General features: G+C 50.1%; 1 protein-coding gene across 1 annotated transcript in view; it reads left to right on the top strand.

Annotated features, from left to right (window-relative positions):
* Positions 1 to 4,571: 4,571 nt before the first annotated feature.
* CIB4 (calcium and integrin binding family member 4) overlaps positions 4,572 to 25,885 on the top strand; it is a 53,417-nt gene continuing 32,103 nt past the window's right edge. Inside the window, exons 1-3 of the mRNA XM_012788184.3 lie at positions 4,572 to 4,671; positions 5,129 to 5,163; positions 15,545 to 15,641. Of these exons, the coding sequence (XP_012643638.1) occupies positions 4,618 to 4,671; positions 5,129 to 5,163; positions 15,545 to 15,641 (186 nt within the window). The 5' untranslated portion in view covers positions 4,572 to 4,617. The remainder of the gene's footprint in view (positions 4,672 to 5,128; positions 5,164 to 15,544; positions 15,642 to 25,885) is intronic.

The raw sequence follows: 25,885 nt of genomic DNA, 5'->3' as shown, positions 1-25,885 counted from the left end.
CTGCCTTCTTCATCCCCTCTGTCCCCAAGACCGGAAAGGCAGCGCTGCCACCCTTTTTCTTCTGCCTTGCCTAGGATGTCCCTATAGAAACTACGATGTGCAACCCCAGGCCAGCTTCTTGTCAGCCAAAGGAATTTAGAAAATCCTTCAACCTGCTCAGTTGCTGGGAGCTCAAACAAAAGTCCAGTTGACAGTCAGACCCGGGCAGCAACTCGCCCCAGCATGGAATGACTGCAGTGGGTGGAGCCCCCCACCCCCCACCCCTACAGGACTCAGGCTGAGGAGACAGATCTGACACTGTTCCAAATACATTCTCTCATTTACACATTCCTTTAATAATATTTACGGTAAAGCACTGACTTAGTACTTAAACACATCTTGAAAACTTTTTAATAACAGTTTTAAGATACAATTGACATTCCATACAATTCACTCTTTTAAAGTGTACAACTCAGTGGTTTTTAGCATATTCATAGAGTTGTATACCATCTAATATCAAAATATTTTCATCACCCCAAAAAGAAATCCCCTCCCCATTAGTAGTCACACTGCAGTCTCCCCACTCCCAGCTCCTGGCAATAGCTCCCAATCTACTTCTTGTCTCTATGGATCTGTCTGTTCCAGACATTTCCTGTACCTGGAATCCTACAGCATGTAGTCCTTTGTGACTGGCCTTTTGACATTCATTCCTGTTGTAGCGTGTATCAGTACTTCATTGCTTTTCATTGCCAAATAACACTCAATGGTATGGATATACCACATTTCATTTATGCATTCATCAGTTGGTAAACATTTGGGCAGTTCCCACCTTTTGGCTATAATGAATAATGCTGCTATGAATATTCATGTGCAACTTTTGTGTGGATGTAAATTTCATGTCTCTTGAGTGTGTATTTAGGAGTGGAATTGCTGTAACTCTGTGTAACATTTTGAGGAACTGCCAAACTCTTTTCCAAAGTGGCTGCACCATCTAACATTCCCACCAGCGATGTATGAGGATTCCAGTCTCTCTCTATCCTTTCCAACATTTACTATTTGTTGTTCGTTTTTGCTGTTTAAAAAACCTCATCCATGCTCACGGGTGTGAAGTGGTATCTCATCGTGGTTTTGATTTGCATTTCCCTGATGGCGAATAGTGTTGAGCTTTTTGTCATGTGCTTGTTGGCCATTCCTATATCTTCTTTGGAGAACGGTCTATTCAAATCTTTTGTCCATGTTTTAGTTGGATTATTTTCCTTTTAGTTATTGAATTTTAGCATTCTTTAAGCATTTTATTCTCAATATAACTTTCTTTTCAACTCCTCTTGAATTTCAAGAGACGTCTACATCAAGGTCAGAACAGGGATTGCAGTTTTAGCAGTCTGTAGAGTTCATTGCAAAATGACAGAAACCTTGCAAAAAATGCATTTTGTCCCATGTTGCAGGTTCCTGCAGGGGCAGACCCTGGAGGGGAAGGACGTAGAATAGTCCTTCCCTGGAACCTGCTCAGTTACACCCCTCTCCAATTCCGTGCTGGAGAGGAGGGGTGGGGAGCTGGTTGGTTTAGTGTATTGAAGGCAGACTCATAAGGAGGGAGGATTTTTCTTTCTTTCCTTTTTAAGCCTCATTGGCTTTTATTTCTTGGGCAAATTAGACGGTACAGAGAGAAGCATTATGGAATGATAAAGGGATATGCAAATGTAAGGTGATATTGTTACTAGTATTATTGTAGGAGCTAATTTCTGGGCCAGGAGCAGTGGCTCATGCCTGTAATCTTAGCACTCTGGGAGGCCGAGGCGGGAGGATTGCTTGAGGTCAGGTGTTCGAGACCAGCCTGAACAAGAGTGAGACCCGCCCCCATCTCTACTAAAAATAGAAAAAAATAGCTGGGCATGGTGGCACATGCCTGTAGTCCCAGCTATTCGGGAAGCTGAGGCAGGAGGATCACTTGAGCCCAGGAGTTTGAGGTTGCTGTGAGCTGTGCTAATGCCATGGCAATCTAGCACGGGCAACAGAGCCAGACTCTGTCTTAAAACAAACAAACAAACAAACCAAAACAAAACAAAATGAAAACCTTTTCTAGGATGAAATCACAGAGCCTGGGGGGGGGCATTGGGCAGGAGTTGGGGAGCTGGGGATGAAAAGTCAAGGAGAGAAGAGGCTAGCAGTGTTCGAAAACCTTAGTTATGTGTGTGTAATTCCACCTGTGTAATTATTTACTTAGTATTTTTCTTTGAATGGGCCCCTATTTCTTTTAATGAAACAGATAAAGGAAACCTTATATCCCAGTCATAAGTGGCAAACCTGCATCACCTTCAAAGTGGAAGATACCATAGAAACACACAGAATGAAAGCCAAACAGCGTTATTAAATGCCGGCCGGATCCGGTTGCCTTCCGGACCTGGAAAACTGCCCGCGACTTCTCAGCCTGGCTCCAGCGGTGCCTCCTCAGGAAGCTTCGATAACCCAGTCCCTGCTTTCTCTCTTCCACAGCTCGTGCGCTGGCTGGGGGTTGGGGGAGGGTGCTGTCTGTCCCGGGCACCTCTGTCTCCACTGCCCGGCTCAGTAAATAGTGGCTGAGTCAGTAGCTAAACGCTCGTTGCTGCAGGGCAGTTCTCTGCTTTGATTTTGTTTTCCTCTTAGAGCGTGCCAGCCAAGTGTTAAAGTCACAACCAGCCTGTGCCAAGCTGCCACTTCGCCTCGATGTAACCAAGAGGACTGAGCAAGACGTGAGAAGGAAGTGACCTCCTGGGGTGTGATCCCGCAGGTTACCGGCTTCCTGGGGTTTCCTACCCCATGCCTAGGGAACCCCCAGATCTGCAACTCCCTGGCTTGCCGGCTGCATGGCCCCTGGGCATCACCTCACCTCACCAGCTCCGCCTTGCCCAGGGCGAGGGAGGGATGTACACTCATGGCCTCACACAGCTGCCGTGAGCACCAGCGCAGTGTGGACACGCTTGGCAGACCGAAGCTGATCAATCCATGATGGTGGAAGCTCAAAGGGCTTAGCAGATGATGGGATTTAATTACCAACTCTGCTTGAGAAAGTCCTTCATTTCTTCTGGGCCCCACTTTTAAAAGTAATATTACTTACCCTTTATTGAGAACTCAGTATGTACAGGTATCTTGCCAAATAAGAGCTTTAAACACATCACTTTATTTTATCCTTGCAATAATTATAAAGTAGGGATTTATCATTCCCATTTTACAGATGAGGAAACTGAGGCTCAAAGTGGTTTTATGACTTGCTTGAGGTCATGCAGCAAGAAGTGACACGGCCAGGCCTTTAATATTCCAGAGCTCATATTCTTAACCACCACATTATGCAACCACTTAAATGCCGCCACCTACATGAAGACTTGCTGCCCAGCTATCCCTCTTCTAAATATTCACCACTCTGGACCATCATCTGTCTGCGACGTCTGCCTTCGTCGTCGCCCTTGGGGTGCGTGTGTGGCGCATTCATTTCTTGAGGGCTGAGATCATGCTCAGTCATCTCTCCCCCAGGGTCAAGCTGAGTCCCTGGCACATTGGAGATACTCTGCCTCTGTTGAGTCAACGAAGGAATGAGGGCTCTGGATTTTCCTTTGCCATCTCCATGGAGGACAGACACAGAAAAAGTGGGCAGTTGCATTTCCTGAGATATGAATCAGCTCCTTCAGAAAGCCACTGGGACGTGCACCTAGCAGAGCACAAGGAAGGGCATGTCCTAGAACAGCGAGACCAGCCCCTGCACGATGAGTGTGGGCGTGCAGCCCGTCCTGGAGACAGCAGAGGGGGAGATGGGTTTCGGAGGACACTCCTGGCCTGTAAGGTTGGTGGCTGTGCTGGACTCTGCCATCTGTCTTCTTGGATTTTCCAGATTTGCTGTCCACCCCACTGCACCATGCTTTCTGCCCCTGCAGAAGATCAGCGAGAGAGGAGAGAGTGACGCTGGCGTATTTCTTCCAGGCACCGTTGGGCCAGGGCCGGTGCAGCTCTGTTGTTACTAGCCCCGGATTCCGTACGGTGCCAGTGGTTTCCTTGACTACCCCTTTGGAAGAGTTCCTTTATCAGACCCTCTTCACATTACCTGATTTGAATGTGTCCTCTGTTCCTGCAGGGACCCTGCCCTTTGCTGTGCCTTTGGGGCCACTTCCTGAGGTCAGGGTCTGTGCTTATTCATTTCTTTATCTCCACACCTGGCACTGTCCTTGGGATGTGGTCCTAATGGCTAATATTTATTGAATATTTACTATGTGCCTGGCATTGTTGCCTGTATTTACTAACTCTCACACAATCCCATGGCTCATCCCTACTTTACAGATAAGGAAACTAAGACACACGGAGGTTAAGCAGCTTGCCCCAGGTCACATGGTCAGCATGTGACAGATCTGGGATTCGAACCCGAACAATGTGACTCCTGAGCTGACTGCGTGACTCTTAACACTGCCGGTGGACTGACTTTCTGTTTGTTGTTTTGGGAGTGATGTCTCTTAGTCTTGGGAATGAAAAGAAGCTGTTTCTTTGCCAACTCAGGGGCTCAGGTAGACTGGCAGAAGGTGGAATGTAGGTCACCATGGCAACTGGATCAATTGGTTGCCCCAGTTGGTGAGCCCTTGGGGCTGAGGTTCTACTGCGGCAGAGAGAAGGGAGGTTATGGGGCAATGTTTGAGGTACCAGATGCACTGGGAGGACCTAGAAGAGTACCAGGTGGGTAAGCAGGACAGAGGTTCTGGGCAGAGGTGAGGGTTCCCCAAGGTGGGTGGAACGAATAAGGAAACTGGCCTGAAGCTCTAGACATCACCAGGTGGGACAGTGATGGCTCTTGCCTTTGCCAAGCCTGAATCCATGTGGCCCAGACTAGTCCCTGAGGCATCCACCTTCCCCCATCTGTCTCCTGCTGCAGAGCCCAGGGTTCTAGTCTTGTCTCAGGTCCCCTTTCTAGGTCTGTGCCAACACCCTCCTTCCCAGGGCCATCAGACTGGGAAGAAGGAAGGGCACCATTTCCTCCTCTGCTGCCACCCCAGGCGCTCTTGACCTAGGGCTGGGTTTCCTCCAGTGCCCCAGCTGTGCACCGAGAGAATGGTTCCTCCATTGCCCCACTCCCCAAGGGGCCAGGGCAGGGCTGGATTGAGTGGACGGGTCACCTCTCTGTGATTTGTTGCAGGCCCTGACCTTCCTGACCAGAAATGAAATTCTGTGGTGAGTAGAGGACCCCACACCCTCTTCCATCTCTCTGCTCCTGTCCCCTGAGCTGGGTTCTTGCCCTGGAGCAGCCGCTTCTGGTCCCTGCTCAGCCCTGGGGAGGGGGCTGGGACAGGGCAGGCAGAGAAGGACCCCACTGGAGTGGAATGAAAAGCCAGGCCTTAGGCTGCCCTCCCTGTCCTGGGGTCCGAGGCGGGGCTTCCTCCTAGGATCACAGAACGGGACAGAGCCTCCTCGCCATAATGAGGAAAACAAGGGAAGGACTTAGAACTCGGTCTGAAGTCCACTGTGGCTGCTCACTGGCTGGGAAACATGGATGCGCCACTGAGGCTCAGCCCTCCTGAGCCCCTCCCGGTGCCTGCCATGTGCCAGACCCCAACGATGCACCAGGGGTGTGAGGTATGCTCTCCCAGTCCCATCGTGACACAGGCCCTGTCCCCTGGGGAAGACTCCCCGCCAAAGACAACCCCACAAGCAGGGACAGCACGGAGGTGCCGTGAATGCCGTCCCTGTGGAGTAGCGGAGTGAACGGCATGCGAGATGTGCGCACGCTCGGCCAGGCCAGGTGCTCGACAGAACCTGCGAGATGAACAAATGAGCTCACAGAGGCACTCCGGAGGGAGGGAGGGTGGGAGTGAAGGGACTGTTACCCTCTGGCCTGAGCCCCTCTCTTCTTCTCCTCTACTCAGACTCACCATCCCCGGGCACCATGTCCCACTGGGAGCCACGTTTCCACTCAGGGTCTCAGGGCAGGGGATAACTTTGCAACAGGCATGAGACTGTCCAGTTATAAATGGGAACAAGGGATGACCAGGGCACACAGAGAGCTACAGAAACCAGGGACAGTCACGGGGTTATAATATTTCCCTTTAAAAAAATAATATTCACTCACTTTTTTAAATATAGAAACATATGACAAAACTCCAAATGACCCATATCCTGTTACCCCATTGCTATTTTTAAAAAGTAACACATGAATAAAAATAAAATTAAATCTAAAAAAGTAGTATGTGAGCATGGCTAGAAAATTCAAATCGTATAAAAGTTCCAAAGGAAAAGCCAATGTCTCTGTTCTCTCCGCCCCATCCTTCTCCCTGAAGGCAGCCTCCTCTCGCTGTCAGTTTATCATGCAGCCTTCCAGAACAACTGCCCAGGCACAAACCTATGTGTGTATCCGTCTGCAGTTGTACCCCATCCACACGGTAGCATTTATTCTATTCACACTGCTTTGCACCTTTTTGTTTGTTTGTTTTGAGTTTTCATGTTGGCCACTTTTACACAAAGCACACAGAAACCTGCTTCATTCTTTGTTAATGGCTGTGAGCTGTTCCTTCGTGTGGATGAACCATAATTCATTTTACCAACCGCCTATTATGGGCACTTAAGTTGTTTATGGTTTTCACTTTTACAAATAATGCTATATTAAACATTTATGTGCAAAGAGCTTATCCAACAGGTGAGAGTAAATGCATGAGAGAAGTCCCTAGCCATAGAAATGCTGGACAAGGGGTAGGTACAGCTGGAACTTTGAGAGGGATGATCATATTGTCCTTCAAAGGGGTGCACCAGTTTATACTCTCAGCGATGGAGTAGGGCCACGCCTGCTCCCCTTCCCACCCCAGGGGCCTCCAGTGGTATTCTTCTGGTCCTGGGGATTCCCTGTATATGCCTGGAGTTGCGCACAGGGGTGGGGGCGGTCAGAGAAGAGGGAGGATGGGAGGGGCTCAAGTGCTCTGTCTTGAGCATCATCCGCCATTGTCCTTTGTCTCTGTTGGACTTCTGAGAAACATTTCCTTGGAAGCAAGCCGGGCTCAGGGACTCCTTCCTTCTGAACTGCCCACCTAGGCCCTGAGATGGCCTCTGCCCAGATGCTGTTTCCAGCCTATTTCCATCCTGGTTGAAGCCACGTTTCCCCCCAGAAGAGCCCAGCTTGATCTGGGTTTCGCTGGGGAGGCAGGTCCTGCTGGGCGCTGCGGGGAAGGCTCCACTCCAGCGAGCTTCTCTAACAAGCTCCTCTCAGAGCTCTTTCCGGCTCACCCCTTCTTCTGACGGCTCCATTCCTGAGCACAAGGGGCCCATGCCTGCCCTTGGGGGCTCCCACCCTTTGGGGACTCAAATAACATTAGTGGGTCAGTGCTGGGACGGGGCATGCAGATGCCACTGCATGAGGGAGGCAGAGTGGAGGGTGAAGGGCCTGACTCCTACTCTGCTGTTGTTTCTCCATAGCAGACACGTTCCAACGCCCAAGCTGTGGGGGTGGTATCAGAGAGAGCTCTCTGTGGCTTCAAACCAAGGTGAGTCTCCAGACCCAGGAGACTACACCCTGGGGAGCAGCTGAGGATGTGGCACAGTGGCAAGAGCTTTGAGGAATGGAAGAGGACCAGCCAAGGCTAAAGATACTAAAATGTCCAGAATCAAAATGGGAAAGACACTTTGGCCAGGCCAGTGCACTTGCATCAAGAGGACACAGGTGCGGCCGGGCACAGTGGCTCACGCCTGTAATCCTAGCACTCTGGGAGGTTGAGGCACGAGGATCACTTCAACTCAGGAGTTCGAGACCAGCCTGAGCAAGAGTGAGACCCCCATCTCTACTAAAAATAGAAAATTTAGCCAGACATGGTGGCACCTGCCTGTAGTCCCAGCTATACAGGAGGCTGAGGCAGGATCCCTTGAGCCCAGGAGTTTGGGGTTGCTGTGAGCTATGATGACACCATTGCATTCTACCCAGGGTGACAGAGCAAGACTATCTCAAAAAAAAAAAAAAAAAAAAGAAAAGAAAAAAGAAAAAAAAAGGGCATGGATGAAATAAATGCTGACACATTCATCAGTGGGATGCTGCCCTTACAGAGGAGGAAGAGGAGGAGGGGCTTTATGTTTGCTAGGGGGCCATCTCCAAGGTATATTATTAAGTTATGAAGCAAAGTTCAGGGGGCTTCCAGTTAACATGGAGATCAGAGCATCTTCCTTTATCTCTGTTTCCTCTACTAAAAAGAGAGTAAAGAAATTTTTTTTTTAAAAAAAAAAGAATAAAGAAACCCATAAGGACAAAAAGAACACAAGCAATGACAGCAGATGAGAGAGGTCAAGAAAAATTTCAAAAGCGCAAAGCACACAGAGCCGTGATCTAGACTTAGCTGAGCAGGAAACTGAAAGAAAATTGCCTTGCAGGGGTTGGATGAGGGAGTCAAGAATCCAGGAAGGCTCAGGAACCTCTGAACGCAGGATGCAGGGTCAGGTGAAAACAGAAAGGGACACTGAAAGTCTAATGGGATTCCTTCCCTCTCCCTGCAATCCACTTGGCACCCCGCCCCACCCCACCCCACCCCAGCAGGAGACAGGGGCCAACCATCTGGAGGGGGCTGGAGCCAGACAGGCCCCTGACTCAGGGCCACCAGCCACATCGAAGAGCAGGGTGAGCTTCTGGTCAGCATTCTTGAGCCTCCCTGTAAGTGTGAATCCCAATTATGAAAGCCAAGGGACACCAGATATTTGAGGAAAGAATAAAAAACAGCCTACGTGCACTCAGTCATGTCACCACGATATTTCAGAATGCCAGCGACGACAATAAGAAGGTCCCAAAAGCTTCCACAGAGAAAAACACAGACTGTATACAACAGAACCAGAAATCAGAACAGCTATGGACTTAGGTTGGAAGACAATGGCTAAACACCTTCAAAATTCTAAGGAAAAAAAATCAAATCTACAATTAAGTCCTGGCTAAACTATTAATCAAGAGTGAAGGTAGAATAACAATATTTTTTTTTAACATGCAAATTCAAAAAAATTATCTCTTGAGAAGCTTTTAGAGATTGTGTTCCATTAAAACTAGTAAGTAAGCCAAGAAAAAAGACGACACAGAATCCGGGAAACAAAGAGGAAGGCCTGTCGCTCAAGGGAAGTCCAAGGATGACAATTATGCCGCGGGCCTGGAAAGCAATCAGTCCAGTCTGGAATTAAGGAATCAGGGGTTCCCGGAGTGCTACCTCCAAGAAAACAAAATCAACCTATAGCTCATGTGATGTATATATCGTATTGAGAGGAACTTTACAGTTCTGCAGAAAGTTTGGGTATAAAATAATGATAGGTGTACTGAAACCTAAGCAAAAACCAAAAGCAAAACAAACAAAAAACCAAACCAAAGAACGAACTGATGATTAACTCTGGGGAAAACAAAAAGCCTTGCAAGAAAGAAAATGTAATCATGTCGCACTGGGGAACTCAGCTGTGAGCTATGTTTGAATAATACATATATAATACCGATAACATAAACACTGAATATTGATTTAGGCAAATTGTTTGCTATTGGGAAGTGGGGGGAAGGAAAAGAAACAAGTCCTCTTCTTTTTTACTAGGAGGTCACAAGATAATTCTATTAAAAAATAACAATAAACAGGAGTAGCAGCACAGTATTTAGAAACACTATATAAATACTAAGTAAAAAACAAGAGAAACAGCAAAATGTTTGTAAAATGCTGCCTCAGGGAACAGGGGTAGAGAGGTTTTGTGTGGGGTGTTGGGTATTAGTGATTTTAATCATGAGCTTTATAATACTGTTTGCATTTTAACCTATTTAACTGTATTACTTTGGTAAACTAGACTGGTATAAATAGGATACTACTGTTCTTGTAAAATGAGGGGATATTCATGCATACACGCCAAGGGAGGTACACACGCCCTGGGAGGGTACACACTGGAACTAATAGGTCAACTTCTTGGGGGTCCTCTGGGGGCTGAGTTCATTAGGGCGGGTGTGGGCGTGCTGTCTGTCCAGTAAACTATCAGCTCTGACAGGGTGCCCAGCTGTGCTGGCAGTGGCCCAGGGAGCAGATGGCATGTGATGCTCAGGGAGAAAGTGGCCATTGTGGGCTGCCCCCAGGCCAAGTTGGGCCAGACCAAGCCCTGGTCACTTTGGAATGATTTTCCTCTGTGGCCTCTGACAATATGTTGTGATTTTCCTATGAGTGTGACAGAGAAATGTGGCTTGGGTGACAGTATAGTTAGATGGAATTAGCGAGTTGAAAAAAGTATCTAAGAGACTGATAGACAGAAGTAACCTTTGTGGGCAGGTTGGCTCTGTCTAACAGTTTCCCACCTTCCTATTGGTGACTTGAGTAAGGACATAAAGGCCTGGTCACCAGATCTGCAGATGACACCTCCTAGGAAAGGCAGCCCACATGTAACAGACTCTGATCTTAGAGCCAGCCCCTTCCCAGTCCAGAGAATTGGCTTGGCCATCCAAGGCCAAGGGACCCTCCTGTCCCCACTTAGTCTCCAGCCTGTGGGACTTTTCTTTCACTTGTTTTGATCTCTGAAGAGCAGGGTCCCTGTGGCCTCAGCTTCAGGGCAGCCCTCTCCGACTTCTGGTTGAAGCGGCTGTCACAGAAGCCCCTCAGGCCCTTCCAGCCGTGGCTGCAGCCCCCAAGAGGGCACATGTGGCTTCCTGGGCAGAGCACAGCCTAACTTTAGTCCGGACCTCTTGGTCTGAGCTCTTTGGACTACTCGGCATTGCTCAGGCGTCACTCCTGACACCTTCTCGGGTTGGGTGGGGCCTGGCTTGGGAGCCTGAAGCTTTGCACAGGGTGACCCAGCCACAGGGCTGCTCTTTCTCCTTAGCACCCCTGGACACTCTCAGCACTTTCTAGACTCCATGGCCCTGCTGGACGTTAGCTCCTAGGGCCTCCCAGAGCACCTTGAGGTCAGCAGGTGGACTGGTTACAGGACTGTTTCCTGGAAGCCAAAGGCCTGGGTTTAAGGCTTAACTCTGCCCCTTAGAGACTGTGTGACCATGGATGGGTTTCTTACCCTCACCGCACCTCTTTCCCTTCGTATAAAATGGTGGGACATGACAGTAGCAGATCTTCAAGAAGTTGCTATAAGCACCATCAGAAAATCTGTGTCATTGTAAGGGCAATGCCTGGCACCTGGGTCAGGGCTGCGCATGTCGGGGCTGTTATCATCATGGTGTTATTATCCCCTTTTTGCAAGTGAGGAAACTGGCTCAGAGAAATGATTTCCCCAAGGTCACACGGATTGCAAGTAGCAGATCAGGAAACCAAAAGCCACATTTTCAGGCTAAAGAAGGGACATTTATAAAATATCTGCAGTCTGTACCATAGTGGAGGCAAAGGCCAGAGAGCTGAGCCCATGCTGGGACTAGAGGAGTGACACTTGGTCTTGGACTCGAGCCGTGTTCTTGATCTTGCCAGTGCAAAAGAAACACTAGGAAGCTTGTAGAACCTATAGATGGCTGTGCCCTGGCCTTAAATGACAGTCTGGGGGTGGTGAGGGGCACAGATCCTTTTATAAACTCCCTGCATGATTCTAATGTGGGACCCAGTTGAGAACCACTAAACTGGAGGGTCTCAGAGGCAAAGGACAAACAGGACACCAGAGAGGGCTATGGAAACCTAGAGCCACAAGGTGCCTAAACTGAAGGGAGCTGGGACATCACTGAGACTCTGATTGCACAGAGGGGAAACTGAGGCCTGAGAGGGGACTTGATGGGTCCAAGGACCCATGGAGAGTTAGCAGCCTGGTGTCTCCTCCCCTGTCTCAGGCCTCCAACCCTCAGAGGTCTCCTCCCTCCTCCCTGGGCTAAGTGTGGAAGGAGCCACAGGCCCTGCCGCTTGATTTCTGGCAGGCTGAATGTGTGAGTTTTTCAAATGGCTTTGACTTTCGAGTCCATTAGTGATTAATTCAGAGCTCCATTTAGAGCCGGCTGATCCATATTTGGAGGAGGAGAACATTTTGTGGCAGCCAAGATGCAGCCAGGATTCATCCGCGGGCAGCCTGCCCACTTGGCGGCTTGGGAAGGCGGAGTCCGGAGTCTGGGCAGGGCCCTGCTCCAGCACCCCCAGAGGGCTCCCCGGGGGCTGGGGGCTCTCACCTGGGCAAGGGTGGACCTGTTAGGGGTGGGCAGCACAGCCTGAAGAACTGACCTAGGGTTCAGCCCTCCACTTTGTCTCTTCTCAGCTGAATGACTGTGGGCAAACCCTTAAATTCTATGAGCCTCAGTTTACCCATCTGTAGAAACGATTGCCCCTACACCTGTCCTGCAGGGGGTGTTGGGAAGATTCAAGGGTTTGATGTGTGTGAGTGTGCCCAGTGCATAGAGTTCGGTCAGGAGAAGGGGGTGGTGAGGGTAGGGGGTCCCTTCTCTTTTCCTCGGCAGTCCCCAGCGCCTATCTTCCCTGGGCCCCTGGGGAAAGAGCTCTGGTCTGTACCTCTGGCATTCCTCACACTGTGTGGCCTCAGGCAAGTTGTTTTACCTCCTTGATCTTCAGTTTCCTCATCTGTAAAAGAGATCACGGTCCCTTCCTTGCATGATTGTCATGAAAAATGCCAAATGTCAGTGAGAGTTGGCAGCATACAGCAGGCACACAAGGCACCCCATGGCGGGGGACATCGAGAGCAGTGGCCCTGGGCACAGGACATAAGGGTGCATTGCCTTAGGGAATCTTTTTTTTTTTTGAGACAGAGTCTCATTCTGTTATCCCTAGCTAGAGTGCCCTGGCGTCAGCCTAGCTCACAGCAACCTCAAACTCCTGGGCTCAAGGGATCCTCCTGCCTCAGCCTCCCAAGTAGATGGGACTATAGTCATGCACCACCATGCCCGGCTAATTTTTTCTCTATATTTTTTAGTTGTCCAATTAATTTCTTTTTATTTTTAGTAGAGAGAGGGTCACGCTCTTGCTCAAGCTGGTTTCGAACTCCTGATGTTGAGCTATCCTCCCGCCTCGGCCTCCCAGAGTGCTAGCATTATAGGTGTAAGCCACTGCACCTGTCCAGGGAATTTTTAAAAATTAATAAAACTTAGTTTTTGTTGAAAACTGGTCTTATCAAAAATTGATCTGTTTTTTATTATCACCTTGCATCAGAAATTCTAACAGGAACAGTGAAAAAATGCCCTTTTGCCTGGGGCCGGCCACTCCCACTGCCCCTGCGCCTTGTGGGCAACTGGCACTTCAGCAGTGACCTCTCCTTCCTCCCTGCTGGTCTGCAGACCCCACCCCAGTACCTCCCGGAGAGTGTCTCCCCCACCCATCCCGCACCCTGCTTCCTGCTCCCTCCACACGTGAGCCGTCTCTAGTGACAACTTGGGGGTCGGGGTGCTCTGCCCGCAGATCCACGCACCCTGCCAGCTGCCGTCTGCCAAGCCCTCTGAGGAGTTGGCATGACGCTCTTGGAAGGGGATCTTCTTCCCATCGGACAGAGTCAGGATTTGAACCGGGGTCTGTCTGCTCGGGGAGGCCCGACAGCTTGCCTGGGTCACACAGCCAGAGGTAGAGAAACAGGATCCCCAGGGGTCAGCCAGACTAACCTGTCAGCGTCCCAGCAGGAGATGGGCGGCACAGGAGGTGGGGGCATTGAAGGTGCTTTACAGTGAAGGAACTGTCAGAGGGAAACATCTAGAAACATCTAGGAGCCAGCCATTACCACCGCTAGGCCTGAGACACCCGTTGAGAGCTGAGCTGTGGCCACTCGGGCACGGCGGGGGAACACAGACACTGCAGAGTGGTGCGCAGCTGGGAGGGAGGGGAGGACAGATCCCGCCTCCTCTCTCATGCCTCCACCCTCCTGCTGGGACCTTCCTTGAGCCAAAGCCACGTGCAAGGTGGAGATCAGCCTCCCAGGGCGCAGAGCAGGGGCTGGGCAGACAGGACCCCAGCTTGCTTCTGCTATTCTGCGGCTGGGAGGTAATCAGTGAGCCATGAAAGGGGGAGTGGCTGCATGAGGCACTGCCCCCCCCATCAAGGCCCTGGGAGAGCCATCTTCTCTACCTCTGAATCTCCACCCGCAAAATCGCCCCTCAGGCTCACCACTTAGTCACGTGTCCCTAAATTCCACCAATCAGAGGTTCATTTGAGTGAACAAACCACACGCCGTGGAATGTCCATGGGGGGCTGTCGGTCACGCTTGTGAATGCAAATTAGTTCCATCAGCGTGCTGGCTGCCCAGCGCCCGGCCAAGGTTGATGAGAGAGAAGAGGGGGCTAGGAAAGGGGCGAGGAGGGAGGGGGAAGGTCATTGCAGAGCTTGAAGAAGACCACAGAGGGAGGTGAGAGCAACCTGAGCCAGGTTAGTGGGCTCCTGGCATCACGGTCTAGGTCTGGGACCTGCCCAGCCAGAGAGCAAGGGACCCTGGAGTATGGGGAGGGACACAGACGGAGGTGGGAGACCCCGGGCTCTCCTCCAAGGCTCTACAATATAAGCACTCTCGTGCCAGACACCATGCTGACATCATGCACCTCCCCTCATTTATTACCCCATTGCACAGACGGGGAGACCGAGGCTTGGGTGGATTCAGAACTTTGTTCAAAGTCTCAGATCTATTAAGTGGCAGAGTCAGGGTTTGCCCTCTAGAGACAGTGCTTTTAACCAGCCTGTGGTTACCCCACCACCCACCACCCACCACTTGCACACCCGCCCCCCAGCACCCAGTCTCCTTCAGGCGGAACTCCCACCCTGCAAGACAGGTATTGTTCTCCTCCTTTATCCAGAGGAGGAAACTAAGGCTCAGAAGTGCCACACGAGTGGCCCAAGGTCACACACCCCTGCCATGGCCACTTGGGATCTGGCTTCCAGAGCTCATCCACTCTCTCCTCTCCGCTGGCTGCCTTGGTTGCTGGTCCTGCAGATCCAAGAGCCCTCTGCTGGGCAGGCACCTGTCTCCAGAATAGAGTGAGGGGACAGCTTGTCCTCTTTTCACCTGGGGCAGAGCTCCCTCCTGCCCTCTTCCTCTCCAGGGTCACACAACCATTTCTCCCTCTGCCTGTCACTTGCAAGCAAAATCTCCCAGACTGGAGTGCGGGCCTATAGACAGATACATTGATGACAGGGACGGTTAGGAAGACTGCTCCGTCCACAATCTGCAGGAACCAGCTTGTCGCCACGGGGCCTAGTGGGGCTGTGTGGTTTGCTGGCTGCAGGCAGCTGGGTTCTAATCCGGGCTCGCCCAGGCCCGCCAGTGACCTCTTTTCTCTGGGCTGAGGGCGGAGCTGGGCAGATGGCCAGAGGTGGGGACCCCGGCTTCCCCGAGGCCCTGCTGGTTTCTCCATCTGTAGCTGAGGGATTGGACCGAGCGATGACAGAGCCCCGTCCAGCTCTGACATTCCATAACTAACATTGTAGAGTGTGTTCCAGGCGACCGAGTACATTCACCTGCCTTTCCTCATCCCCCACCGTGTGCCGGGCACACTGGAGGGCCCAGGGATGTTTCTAGAAGAGTAGAAAGATTTATCACTGCCTTTTTTATGTCAGTCAATCCTGAGCCCCTTCCCCCCAGAGACCCTCCCCACAGAGACCCCCGCCCCCGCAGGAGAGGGGCTTTCCGCCTCCTTTCCCAGCCCGTGTGGCCATCGTGTCCTCTCTCTCCTCAGCATCCACGACACCTTCCTGAAGCTCTGCCCTCCCGGGAAGTACTACAAGGAGGCGACGCTGACCATGAACCAAGTCAGCTCCCTGCCAGCCCTGCGGGTGAGTCCAGGTGGGTGGGTGGGGGTGAAGGCCGCATGCTGGCTGCTGAGGGGCTGGCTCCCCAGCGCTTCCGGCTCTGGCCTCCCTCCCTCTTTGCACCGGGCAGGAGGTACCGGCTGGAGGGAGGCTCTCGCCCACCCTGCTGCGCTCACTGGTCTGAGATTCTTTTGTGCTTCTGCTTGTGGCGGTCGCCCGAGGCTGTCGGACTCTCACCCGGTGGCCTTCGCATCAGCCACTTCCTCCTGCTTTGTCCCCTCCGCTTGTTTCCAAAACCTCCACACTTGTCCTCGAGGGAGGCCACATCAGAAGAACGAAAACAAGTGGTTTGAGGAGAAGGAAAGAGAAGTTTTATTACTTTGCTGGCAAAGGAAGAGGATGGAGACTCCTGTCTGAAATGCCATTGTCCTGACATTAAGCAGAGATACAGAGCTTTCAGAGGGAGGCCACTCAGCTTCAGGCCGTTGCTGTTCAACTACCTTTGATGATTCTCATGTCCCATCTCCACTGAGGACAATCAATCTCCTGACCTCCACCCAGGACCTCCCTTTACCAGGTCCAGGCTGGGCCAGCTTTGTAGCAGAAATAACAAAAGACTGACCCTGCCCCTCCCAACCACTGGCCTGAGGCAGGATGCAGGTTTTTGTTCTCAAAAAGGAGTGCAGGGTGCTTTAAAGAGACAGAAAATAGTTTTTCTGGTTTTTTTTCAGGCCGTTCCCTCTGTGACATATGCCCCACTGTCAATATTTCCCTTCCATATCTGTGGGAGGAGGGTGACTACCCTGTTCCATGCTCTCTGTTGTGCCCCAAACCGGGCCAGCGGGAAGGCTGGGATCCCCTGCACGACACTGAGCCTTGGGGAAGCCAGGGCATCACCTCAGCCACCTGCCGGCCCCTCAGCCCTTCTCTCCTGCTCAGGTGTCCTCAGTGGACTGCCGCTTTTCTGGAGGGACCGAGACTTGACGCCCAGGCCTGTCGTTCCCACCTGCCCACTCCCATCTCCAGGTGTGACTGCAGGAAAGAAGGGCATTTTATTTTTGCTCTTGCCATCCTCTTTCTCCTCATCTCCCCCTCAATTTAGCCAGCCCTCCTTGACCTGGAGTTTCCCGCTAAACAGAGGGCTGAGTCACACACACACACACACACACACACACACGCACACACACACACACACACACAGCTTCCCCTTGCTATGGGTGAGTCCTAGCACTTCCCTGGGTCTCGGCTTCCTCATCTGTAAAATGGGTATGGTCGAGGGGTGGGGGAGGCTGGGAGTTTCCACACACTCTCGTGAATGGTGGCACTGTAACAGGTGGTGCTTACAAGAGCTGTCAGAGCTCCCCCACCTCCCAAATCATTTGAGCCTTTGTCCCTGCTATGCAGAGGCCCTGCCCTTCCCCCAGAGCAGCCTGGAAGAGCCCAAAGGCACACAATAAAAAGACTGCAAAATCACTCCTGAGATTTTAATTAAAATTTGTGCATCACATATAATAGAAAGGCAATGTTGGGTTAACAAATCATGGCCTTGTCAGGCTACCCTATTTTTCATTTGGATCTCTGCAGAATCACGATTTGAGTTTATTGTTGTGCAACAGGAGCCCATATTCATTTCTATCTAGAACAAGGTGGGCTCTGAGAGCCGTGGGCACTGCCTGGAACGGGCCTGGGGCCCTGGCTCCTGAGGAAGTGACACGGACGGGGCACACACGTAGGCATTCAACCGCCAGCCACATGGGCCTTCCTAAGTGCCAGGCCTTGAGAGAGCACGCAGCTGGGGCTTGACAGAGGGGAGGAATGAGAAGACAAGAGGATGAGAAGGGCATGGGCAGTGGGGTGGGGGGAGCTGGGAGAATCTGGGGTCTTGGAGGGGAAAGAGGTAGGATCTTCAGGAAGGCAAACTAACTAGAGACTATGGCTGTGCCAGAAACAACATGGTACCCCATGTTCCTGGCACCCCACACTCACGCACAGTCACCTCTGTGCCCCAGCCCACACTCGCACACCTGCACACAGCTGCACCCACACCCCACGTGCATGCACACACATGCACACACACATGCTCTATCTAGCATGTACACATGGCGCTGGGACTTATCCCAGACCTAGACCATCCCCTAGGGGATCTGGGCCAGGGGTGGACAGAAAGGCTCAGCTGATAGGAAGCTTTTCCTACCCAGGGTAGGGGCCTGTCACTGCTTAGTCCCTGACTCTCTGAATGTTAAGACTCAAAAGAAACCTAGAGACCACCCAGTCCAATCACTGCCAAATGCTCCTCACTATGATTTTACCTATTGGGAAACTGAGGGCCCCAGAGAGAAATAGCTTGCCCAGGGCCACGTGATGGCAGAACGCAGACTGGCCCTTGCACTGGGGGAGTCAGGCAGTGTCGCGCCCGCCTCGCCAGCAAGGAAGACGCGGCAACCGGAGTTCTTCTGACAGTGCTTTAATGGGGTTCCCTTTAGACTTACATGATGCGGAAGACCCAGCCCGGCAGCGCGCAGGCTGCTATAAACCCTAGAAGCACAACCCCTAAGTTGGGATAGGCCGCTCAGCTGTCGAGCCACCAAAGCATTAGTCCATAGCAGGACCCTTCGTTTGCATGCTCGCGCCACAGGGCAACCGACAATTGCGCATGCGCTGAACTTGTTTGCTGCTCTAGGCAAAGCCGGAAACAGGCGCCAACTTGTAATCCCATGCGGGGCCTCCACTTCTAATCAGGGCTTAGCTGAGTGTGACCATGTGCCTGATTCTGCCAGGCGCCCTGGGGTCAAGGGGAGCACCTGGCAAAGACCTGCCCTGGGGGTGGCATGCAGGGTGTGGGGGACCTGTGGTTCCAACATACCATCATCCAGCAACAGTCTTGTCCCAGTAGGGTCTGGGGGCTCCGTTGTGAGCCCCAAAAGAGGAAGCACTGGGCTAGGATCAGGAGGCTGGGTCTCGCCCAGCGCCATCACATTCCATGTGTGTTACATCTGCCCATCCATAAAGCAACATGAACACCTTGTGCTGGGTAAGGGACCCAGCGGGGTGAGCCATCATCCTCTGCACCCTTCCTCACACCCTCCACCCACTCCTCTATTCCACTTCAGGGGTGGAGAGTCCAGCTGTCATAAGGGTTGGGTGCAGCAAGGGGTGACGGATGGGGGAGGGGCAGGCCATGCCCGCAGGGCCAGGCTGGGATCCTCCCCAGGGCTTGTTTGTTGCAGAGTGGCTGGGAAGTTAGGTCTTAGGCCACACAACTTTAATTTGCTTTTCTTACTTAATCTTTCAAAATGGTCATTATGTTATTCTTTTTTTTAAAAAAAAAAAAATATATATATATATATATATATTTTTTTTAGCGTATTATGGGGGTACAAGTGTTAAGGTTATATATATTGCCCATGCCCCCCTCCCCCCTTGAGTAAGAGTTTCAAGCATGTCCATCCTCCAAATGTTGCACATCTTACTCATTGTGGTTGTATATACCCATCCCTTCCTCCCCCCTCCCACCCTCCTGACACCCGATAAATGTTACTCTTATATGTCCACTTAGGTGTTGATCTGTTAATACCAATTTGCTGGTGAGTACATGTGGTGCTTGTTTTTCCATTCTTGAGATACTTCACTTAGTAGAATGGGTTCCAGCTCTATCCAGGAATATACATGAGGTGCTATATCACCATTGTTTCTTAAAGCTGAATAGTATTCCATGGTATACATATACCACATTTTATTAATCCACTCATGTATTGATAGGCACTTGGGTTGTTTCCACCATTATGTTATTCTATCATACAAGTAAGAGCTAGTTCATTGAAGAAAAACTAGAAAACATAGAAAAGCAAAAATAAGATAAAAATCATCTATTAACATTACCACAAGGGATGACTACCACAACTATTTTGGCATATTTCCTTCTAGACTTTTTTCTATGTAGATACATAAATGTTTATTGGGATGGCATGGACTTTTTTGTATGTTGCTTCCCCACCCCTCAACTTTGGTTCCTTTGTTGCTTTTCCAACTGGTCTGCAACATCCAGGAACTGAGTACCCAGAGTCATTGCCATGTTAGGGACTGACATTATACTTCCCTGATATTATACTTATACTGACATTATACTTTCCTGATTTAAGAATTAAATTTAGTGAGTAATGTACGCACTCTGCCCAGAGCATTTGAGAGTAATGTGTTCTGGACAGGATCCTTGGGACAAACAAGGTTGTTGCCTAGGGGCATAACAAAGGACCTGAGTTTCTGCACTAAGGCAAGAGCTTCCCAGCCCCACGGCAGTGGGGGTCTGGAGGCCGCATGATAAACACATTGTTCCTGTGATTGCTGCTTAGCCCCATAAGATGGCTGGTTAGTCAATGAGGATAAGATCCCTCAAGGGAGGGGAGACCTAAGACAGGCACAGCCACAGGGGGATCAGCCTAAGAGGAACTGGGGATGGAAAATGCCCCATGTGGCTGCCTTGACCAACCTTGCTAATCTCAGTCTGTGATCTATGCCTGGCACCTAGAGCAACCACCTGGAAGCCTTGAGTCAGGGGACATCTGTGTCCTTAAGGCTACATGTTCCAGAATTTATGGCCATTGCTGTAATGCCTGGGTGGTCACGTATAAGGAACTGACTTTAATTTTTTAGAGTATAAAAATAAACTGACCCGGTGTATTCGTCACTCAAGTCATGTAACCATCTTTGTGTGTGTGTCTGTGTTTTTCTTTTGTGTTATGTGTTCATCCCCCATCCTGTAAACGGGACATAGCATTGCCCCATATAGAAAACCAGGCATGGAGAACTGGGTTTGAATTCACTTGCAAGCCACATGATCTTGGGCAAGTCACTTCACAAGAGGAACCATTGGAGAGGGGAGAAACCAAGGTCCCTAGCCAAAGACGACCGAGTGGTGCCAACAGTCTTGGCACCTGTTTTCCTGTAGGTGAAATGCTGTCCTTTCCTTTTAGGTGGCCCCAGGCACAAGTTCAAGTCCAAGGACAACGGCATAGGTTCCTCAACACTCCAAGGAAACATTATCTAAGTGTCAGAGATGGACACAGAGGCAATGAGCTCCCCATCACTGTGGGATATTCAGGCACTCTTAGGTGTCCACAGGAGATTGGACTGACACTTCAGTGCCCTCCTTACCCTCTGAGTCTGTGGTTCTGGCCCTAGGGCTTGGTCTTATTCTTTTGTGTTTTTGTTTGGTTGAGTTTTTGTTTTTTGTTTTTTTTGAGGAGGGACGAGAAATGACAACTTTCAGTTTTGCCAAGTGAGGACATTTTTTAAAAAAATGTCCTCCACAATCACTACCATTTCACCTTTAAAAAAATGTTAATTTTAAAAGAAAAATGTAAGAAACATCTAATTGCAGAAGAGAGAATAGTTGGTTTTTTGTTTTTTTTTTTTTGCCATGCACATCTCTTTTTGTCCTCATTCTTCTCCCTTTGTCACCTGTTGTCAAGAACTTTGTCACTGACCCATTCGTAGTCCTCACATTAGCTTTTGGGGATTTAGACCTAGGACTAAAAGTTCTGTGTCTTTCTGATCATGGACAAAGCAGAAATCTTGCTTCCCAAATGAGCAAGAAGAGGCTGGAAGGGAGGTGGGGCCTGGGTGTGCCTGTGTCCTCTGCAGCCTCAAGGACACCAGTGGTGTGACTCACATTGCCCAGAACTCCTCTCTGAAATAGGCTTTGAGAACTGGGCCCCAGGGAGCTCCGGGTTACTGATATAACTTGCCTCGGGGGCTTGAGTGGTCTGGGAAGAAAGTTCTGTTTTCTTAACTTGGATTTCACTTGTGGAAAAAGCGGGCCTGTTACTATGGGGAAGGGTCTGCCCATCGTCAGAGAACACGGCAAGAGAACGTCGGAGGTAGCAAAGAGCAGCAGGAAGAGCCTGCTGACGAGAATGCCCTGCTAGGTCGGATTCCGCACCCCTTTTCCACTCAGAAGTTTCTGGGGTTTTTGTCTGCCGTATTTGGTGTATCTAAAAGTGAATTAGCTCAATGTTTCTGTTTGTGTAAATAATGATCTCGCTTTCTGTAAACACGGATGAGTGTGGCGTGGTGTGACTCTGGTTTCTAGGTTCCCAGATCTGTCTTTGTGGCCACAGGGATGGCCAGTGGCAGGGCCTGAGAGAAGATCTCATGTTCTCAGGGTGGGTACAGTGGACCGGTGGACCGAGGCCACCTCACTGCGCTGGCTTCTTCCCACCTCCCCCTCCAGGGTTCCTGCAGGCAGATGGCCTTTGCGTAGCCTGCCCCTACTACGTTTTATCCCATCTGTCAAAACACAGAGAGATTTGGAAACCGGCCTGACATATAAGGAGGTGTGAGTCAGGTATGGCTCCTAAGGTTTCAGCTCCATCTCAGTTTCTATCTACCCCCAATTTTTCTGAGCTTTTCTGAGCTCTGCTGATGGCTGGTGCCGTCTGCTTAGAAGAGCTTGCAAAGAACTCACTCCCAAGGCTGAAAAGCGAGGAAAAGTCCTATGTTTATTTAGCCTTTCAAGAAATCCTTAAGTAGCAGGGGTAGGAATGGTAGTGTATTTTTTTAATTTGATTTTTATTTTCATTAAACATTTTTTTTTGTTTTTAAATTAAAATTATTCATGCATGCCAAGAGCTAAGTTGCCCTAGGATGGTTTCCCCATGTCTGTCTCTAAGGCAGCCATTTTCAGCTCTTAGCTGATTCTTTTGGTATTTACCTCCCTATCTCTAAAGAGCACACTTGTGTCAATCAGCCCTTCTGGATAGTTCTGCCTTGACTTTCCCCTAGAGATGTTTAGCTCTTTCCCTTCCCCCATGCCCATCCTACACCTCACTCCCACTCCCCTGACTTTCAAATATAGTTATATGATAAGTTTGGGTAGACCGATATTCAGTGTTTCACATTTCTATGACTACATATGCTATTCAGAGCTAAGTCATGAAATAAACCAGTTAATTTTCCTTTCTGCACATTTTTGTTTGTTTTTTTCCTGGATGTAATCATTGTTTTTGCTTAGTTTACTATGTACCTCATCGTAAAATCAACACCAAAACTCTGCCAATCTTCTGAACCTACTCCAAAGGCATTCAGAAGTGAGAATTTTTCTATACATTCATCTAATTTTCTTAGCACAATTTCCTTTGGAGCCTTCTGAACCACTCTAGTCAGGATTGGGTCATCCTCCAAGCCTGGTACATGTTACTAACCTGGGATCTCAGGTACGTGTTACCACCTTGGATTCCCAATCATCTCAGATTCTTTTCACCTCTCATTTGGATCTTGCATTTCCTGTCTTCAGCTGTCTCCATTTACTCCCCTTGTTTTGGTGGAGCACATCCTCTAGCAGCTTTCTGATAAAGGGTGCATGGGGGTAAATGTTTTGATACCTTACATATCTAAAAATGTCCTTATTCTCCAATTACAATTGACTGGGAGTTTAGATGGAATTAAATAGGTTGAATATTATTTTTCTTCACAATTTGGAAAGCATCACTCTCTTACATTTTAGCTTTCACTATTATTATTGAGGAGTTCAAAGCCTTTCTGTTTCATGATTTTCTATGTGACTTTTTTTTCCTTTCGGAAACATGTAGGCTCTTCTCCTTGATTCCAATATTCTGAACTTTCCTTTCCAACAATATTTTTTGGCATGTAATCTATTCTCTGTGTGTGAGGCATGCAAAAGACCCATTGGATTGGGAACTCACGTCCTTCAATTGTGGGATTTTTCCTTTAATTATTTCTTTGGTAACTTTCTCCCTTGTGTTTTCTTTGTTCTGTCTGGAATTCTAATATCCTGATGTTGTACGTACCAGATTGATTATTTATTTTTCATCTCCTCTTTCTCATATTTCATCTTTGTCTCTTTGCTCCTCTTTCTGGGAGATTTCTTCAGCTTTATCTTAAACTCTAATTGGGGTTTTTACTTCTGCCATTATGTGCTTAATTTCTAAGAGCTCATTTTTGTTCTCTGATCCTTTCCTTTTTTATACTATCCTCACCTTTTCCCCCGATGCAATATCTTCTCCGATTTTTCCTTCGAAGCGCTTTTTCCCAGTTGCATGTTTGGGTCTTTGGCTTCTATGTCAGAAGCCTTCCGGGGATATCTGGTCATCACTTGCTCATAATTAAGACTGGGAGGTGGTCGCTAAAAAGCTGTTTCAAAGCTCAAGTGCATGGATGGGGTTTATCAACTGGGAGCCTTACTGAAGGGTGGGTGAGCTGAGGGGCCATTTCTTGAGGATTCCCTAGAAAAGCTGGAGTAAATTTGCCCACCAGCCTCCTAGAGCCACGTTGGGAAAGAGGGCTGGTGGGGTCTCAGAGCTCAGTGCCGCTATGCTTATCTCCGCCCTAGTTCTCAACGGGTGTCTGACTTCCCCGGTGCAGAAAGCCTCTGCATACTCTCTCCAGAGAACAACCCTCTCATCTCCTGCAGGGGCTGGGAAGGGGCGGTCACCGCACAGCACGGGCGGGGAAGTGTCTAGAACTCCAGCTGCTTTTAAACGCTTGCAATCAACCCTCCTTTTAGCCGACCCCTGTTTCCAGCACTAACAGGTGCTTCCAGTTCCAGAGCCTACAGGGGATTCTGGGATGTAGGTCAGGCGGGTGTCACCCTCCCCACTGCAGGCTCAGGGTCCTGCTTCCTCACGGCCACTGGTCGCTCAACTGTTGTCCATCTGCTGCCCGCGTGTGTCACTGTGTGACTGCTGCTGTTTCCTCTCGTGGTCTGTGTTTGTGCACCGCACCGCTAAGGGGCCCCTCTACTCTTGCTTCAGTGGGTGCCAGCAGGGAGTGAGGTTAGGCAAAGTGTTCATTCAAACTGTCGTCTTACCCGGGAACAACACCTGCCTTCCTGACGTACATTAAAACGTCACATTTCATCACAATAGATATATTAAAAAAAAAAAAAAGTCACAAAACCCCTCTCCTCACTGTCACCCTCTGACTCCACACACACCCAGCTGTCCCCTGAACTTTTCTCTCCCCTAGACTTTTCTCTTCCACTCTCCACTCCCAGGGTCCCAAATGCCCTACTCGGTTGGCATCCTCAGAGCACCGCTCCTGTGCTGTCCCCCTTTCTGTGCCCACGCTGCACACCCTGCAGCTGGGCTGCTCGGAGCCACCCTTGCCCCCGAGCAGGCCCTGGGCAAAGACCCCCTGGGAAATGTTGCTCCTCTTCCCTTTGATTTCATTACCAGGGAGAAAAGACCATGGATAAGAGATATTTGTGGGTGCTGCCTGGTTCTCACGCCTGGTTCTCATCCATCTCCCCGTATTGCATTGACTGAGGGGGGAGCACTGAGATGGGTCTTGGGGGCTCACAGGGCTTCTTCTCAGGAATTCTGGGTAAAGAACAGGAATTCACAGCCACAGGACTTTGCAGAACTCAGACTCTGACCCCAGTGACAGAAGCTGGGCCCAGACAGTCTGGTCCAGGGTACCTGGCGGGCACACACCCAGTGGGAGACACCCTGGTCATGCTCCATTACCTCTGCTTGCCACTCCTTAGGAGGCTGAGTGGCTTCCTGGGCAGGCAGGTGAGTCTTGCCGCAACACCCCTCCCAGAGGGCCCGGGAAGGACCTCCCGGGTGCTGTCCTGAGCCCAGGCCAGGGCCGGGCACTCAGCGCACCTGCACATAGACTCTCCCACAGCACCCGGCCCAGCGGGACCCCGACCCCTCAAGAGAGGTCCAGCTCTCTGGCCCCATGAAAGCTTTCGTATTAAAAATGACAGTCCCACTTACCCTCAGAGAGTCTCCCTGGCTTGTTAAAAAAGAAGCAAACTGGATGGGTACAGCAATTCTACTTTGGGTACAAGCTGCTTTCACAAGGGTATAGGCTGCCTTGCTTGAGTCTCATGCAAGCTCTATAAGCAAAGTGGTTCTCCCCATTCTACAGATGAGGAAACTGAGGCTCTGAGAAGTTAAAAGCCCTATTCAAGCCCACACAATCACAAAAATACACTTGAAACCAAAGCTTCTGTTTGCTCTTTTCCATACTTCATCTACTCAGGGAGAGAAAATCAAGGTCACCAAGCAGGTGACACATATACGTACCTGTATGTGTGTACATGTCTACATGTATGAACATGTGTGTGGCATGGGGAAGCAGGAGGATGGGAAGGAGCTGGTGGCCTGGGCAGTTGGTGATTGAAGGGGATGGCTTTTCCCATCTGTAGCTGGGATGCCCTGCGGGGCCCATCCTCAGGCAACAGATCACATGTGCGTGTCCCCTGTGCTGGGGTGGCCTGGATTTAGGTCCAGCTCCCAGCACCC

Source organism: Microcebus murinus, chromosome 3, assembly GCF_040939455.1.
Source record: "Microcebus murinus isolate Inina chromosome 3, M.murinus_Inina_mat1.0, whole genome shotgun sequence".
Lineage (NCBI taxonomy): Eukaryota > Metazoa > Chordata > Mammalia > Primates > Cheirogaleidae > Microcebus > Microcebus murinus.
The sequence above is the reverse complement of the archived record's forward strand: the minus strand, read 5'-3'. Positions and strand labels throughout refer to the sequence as shown.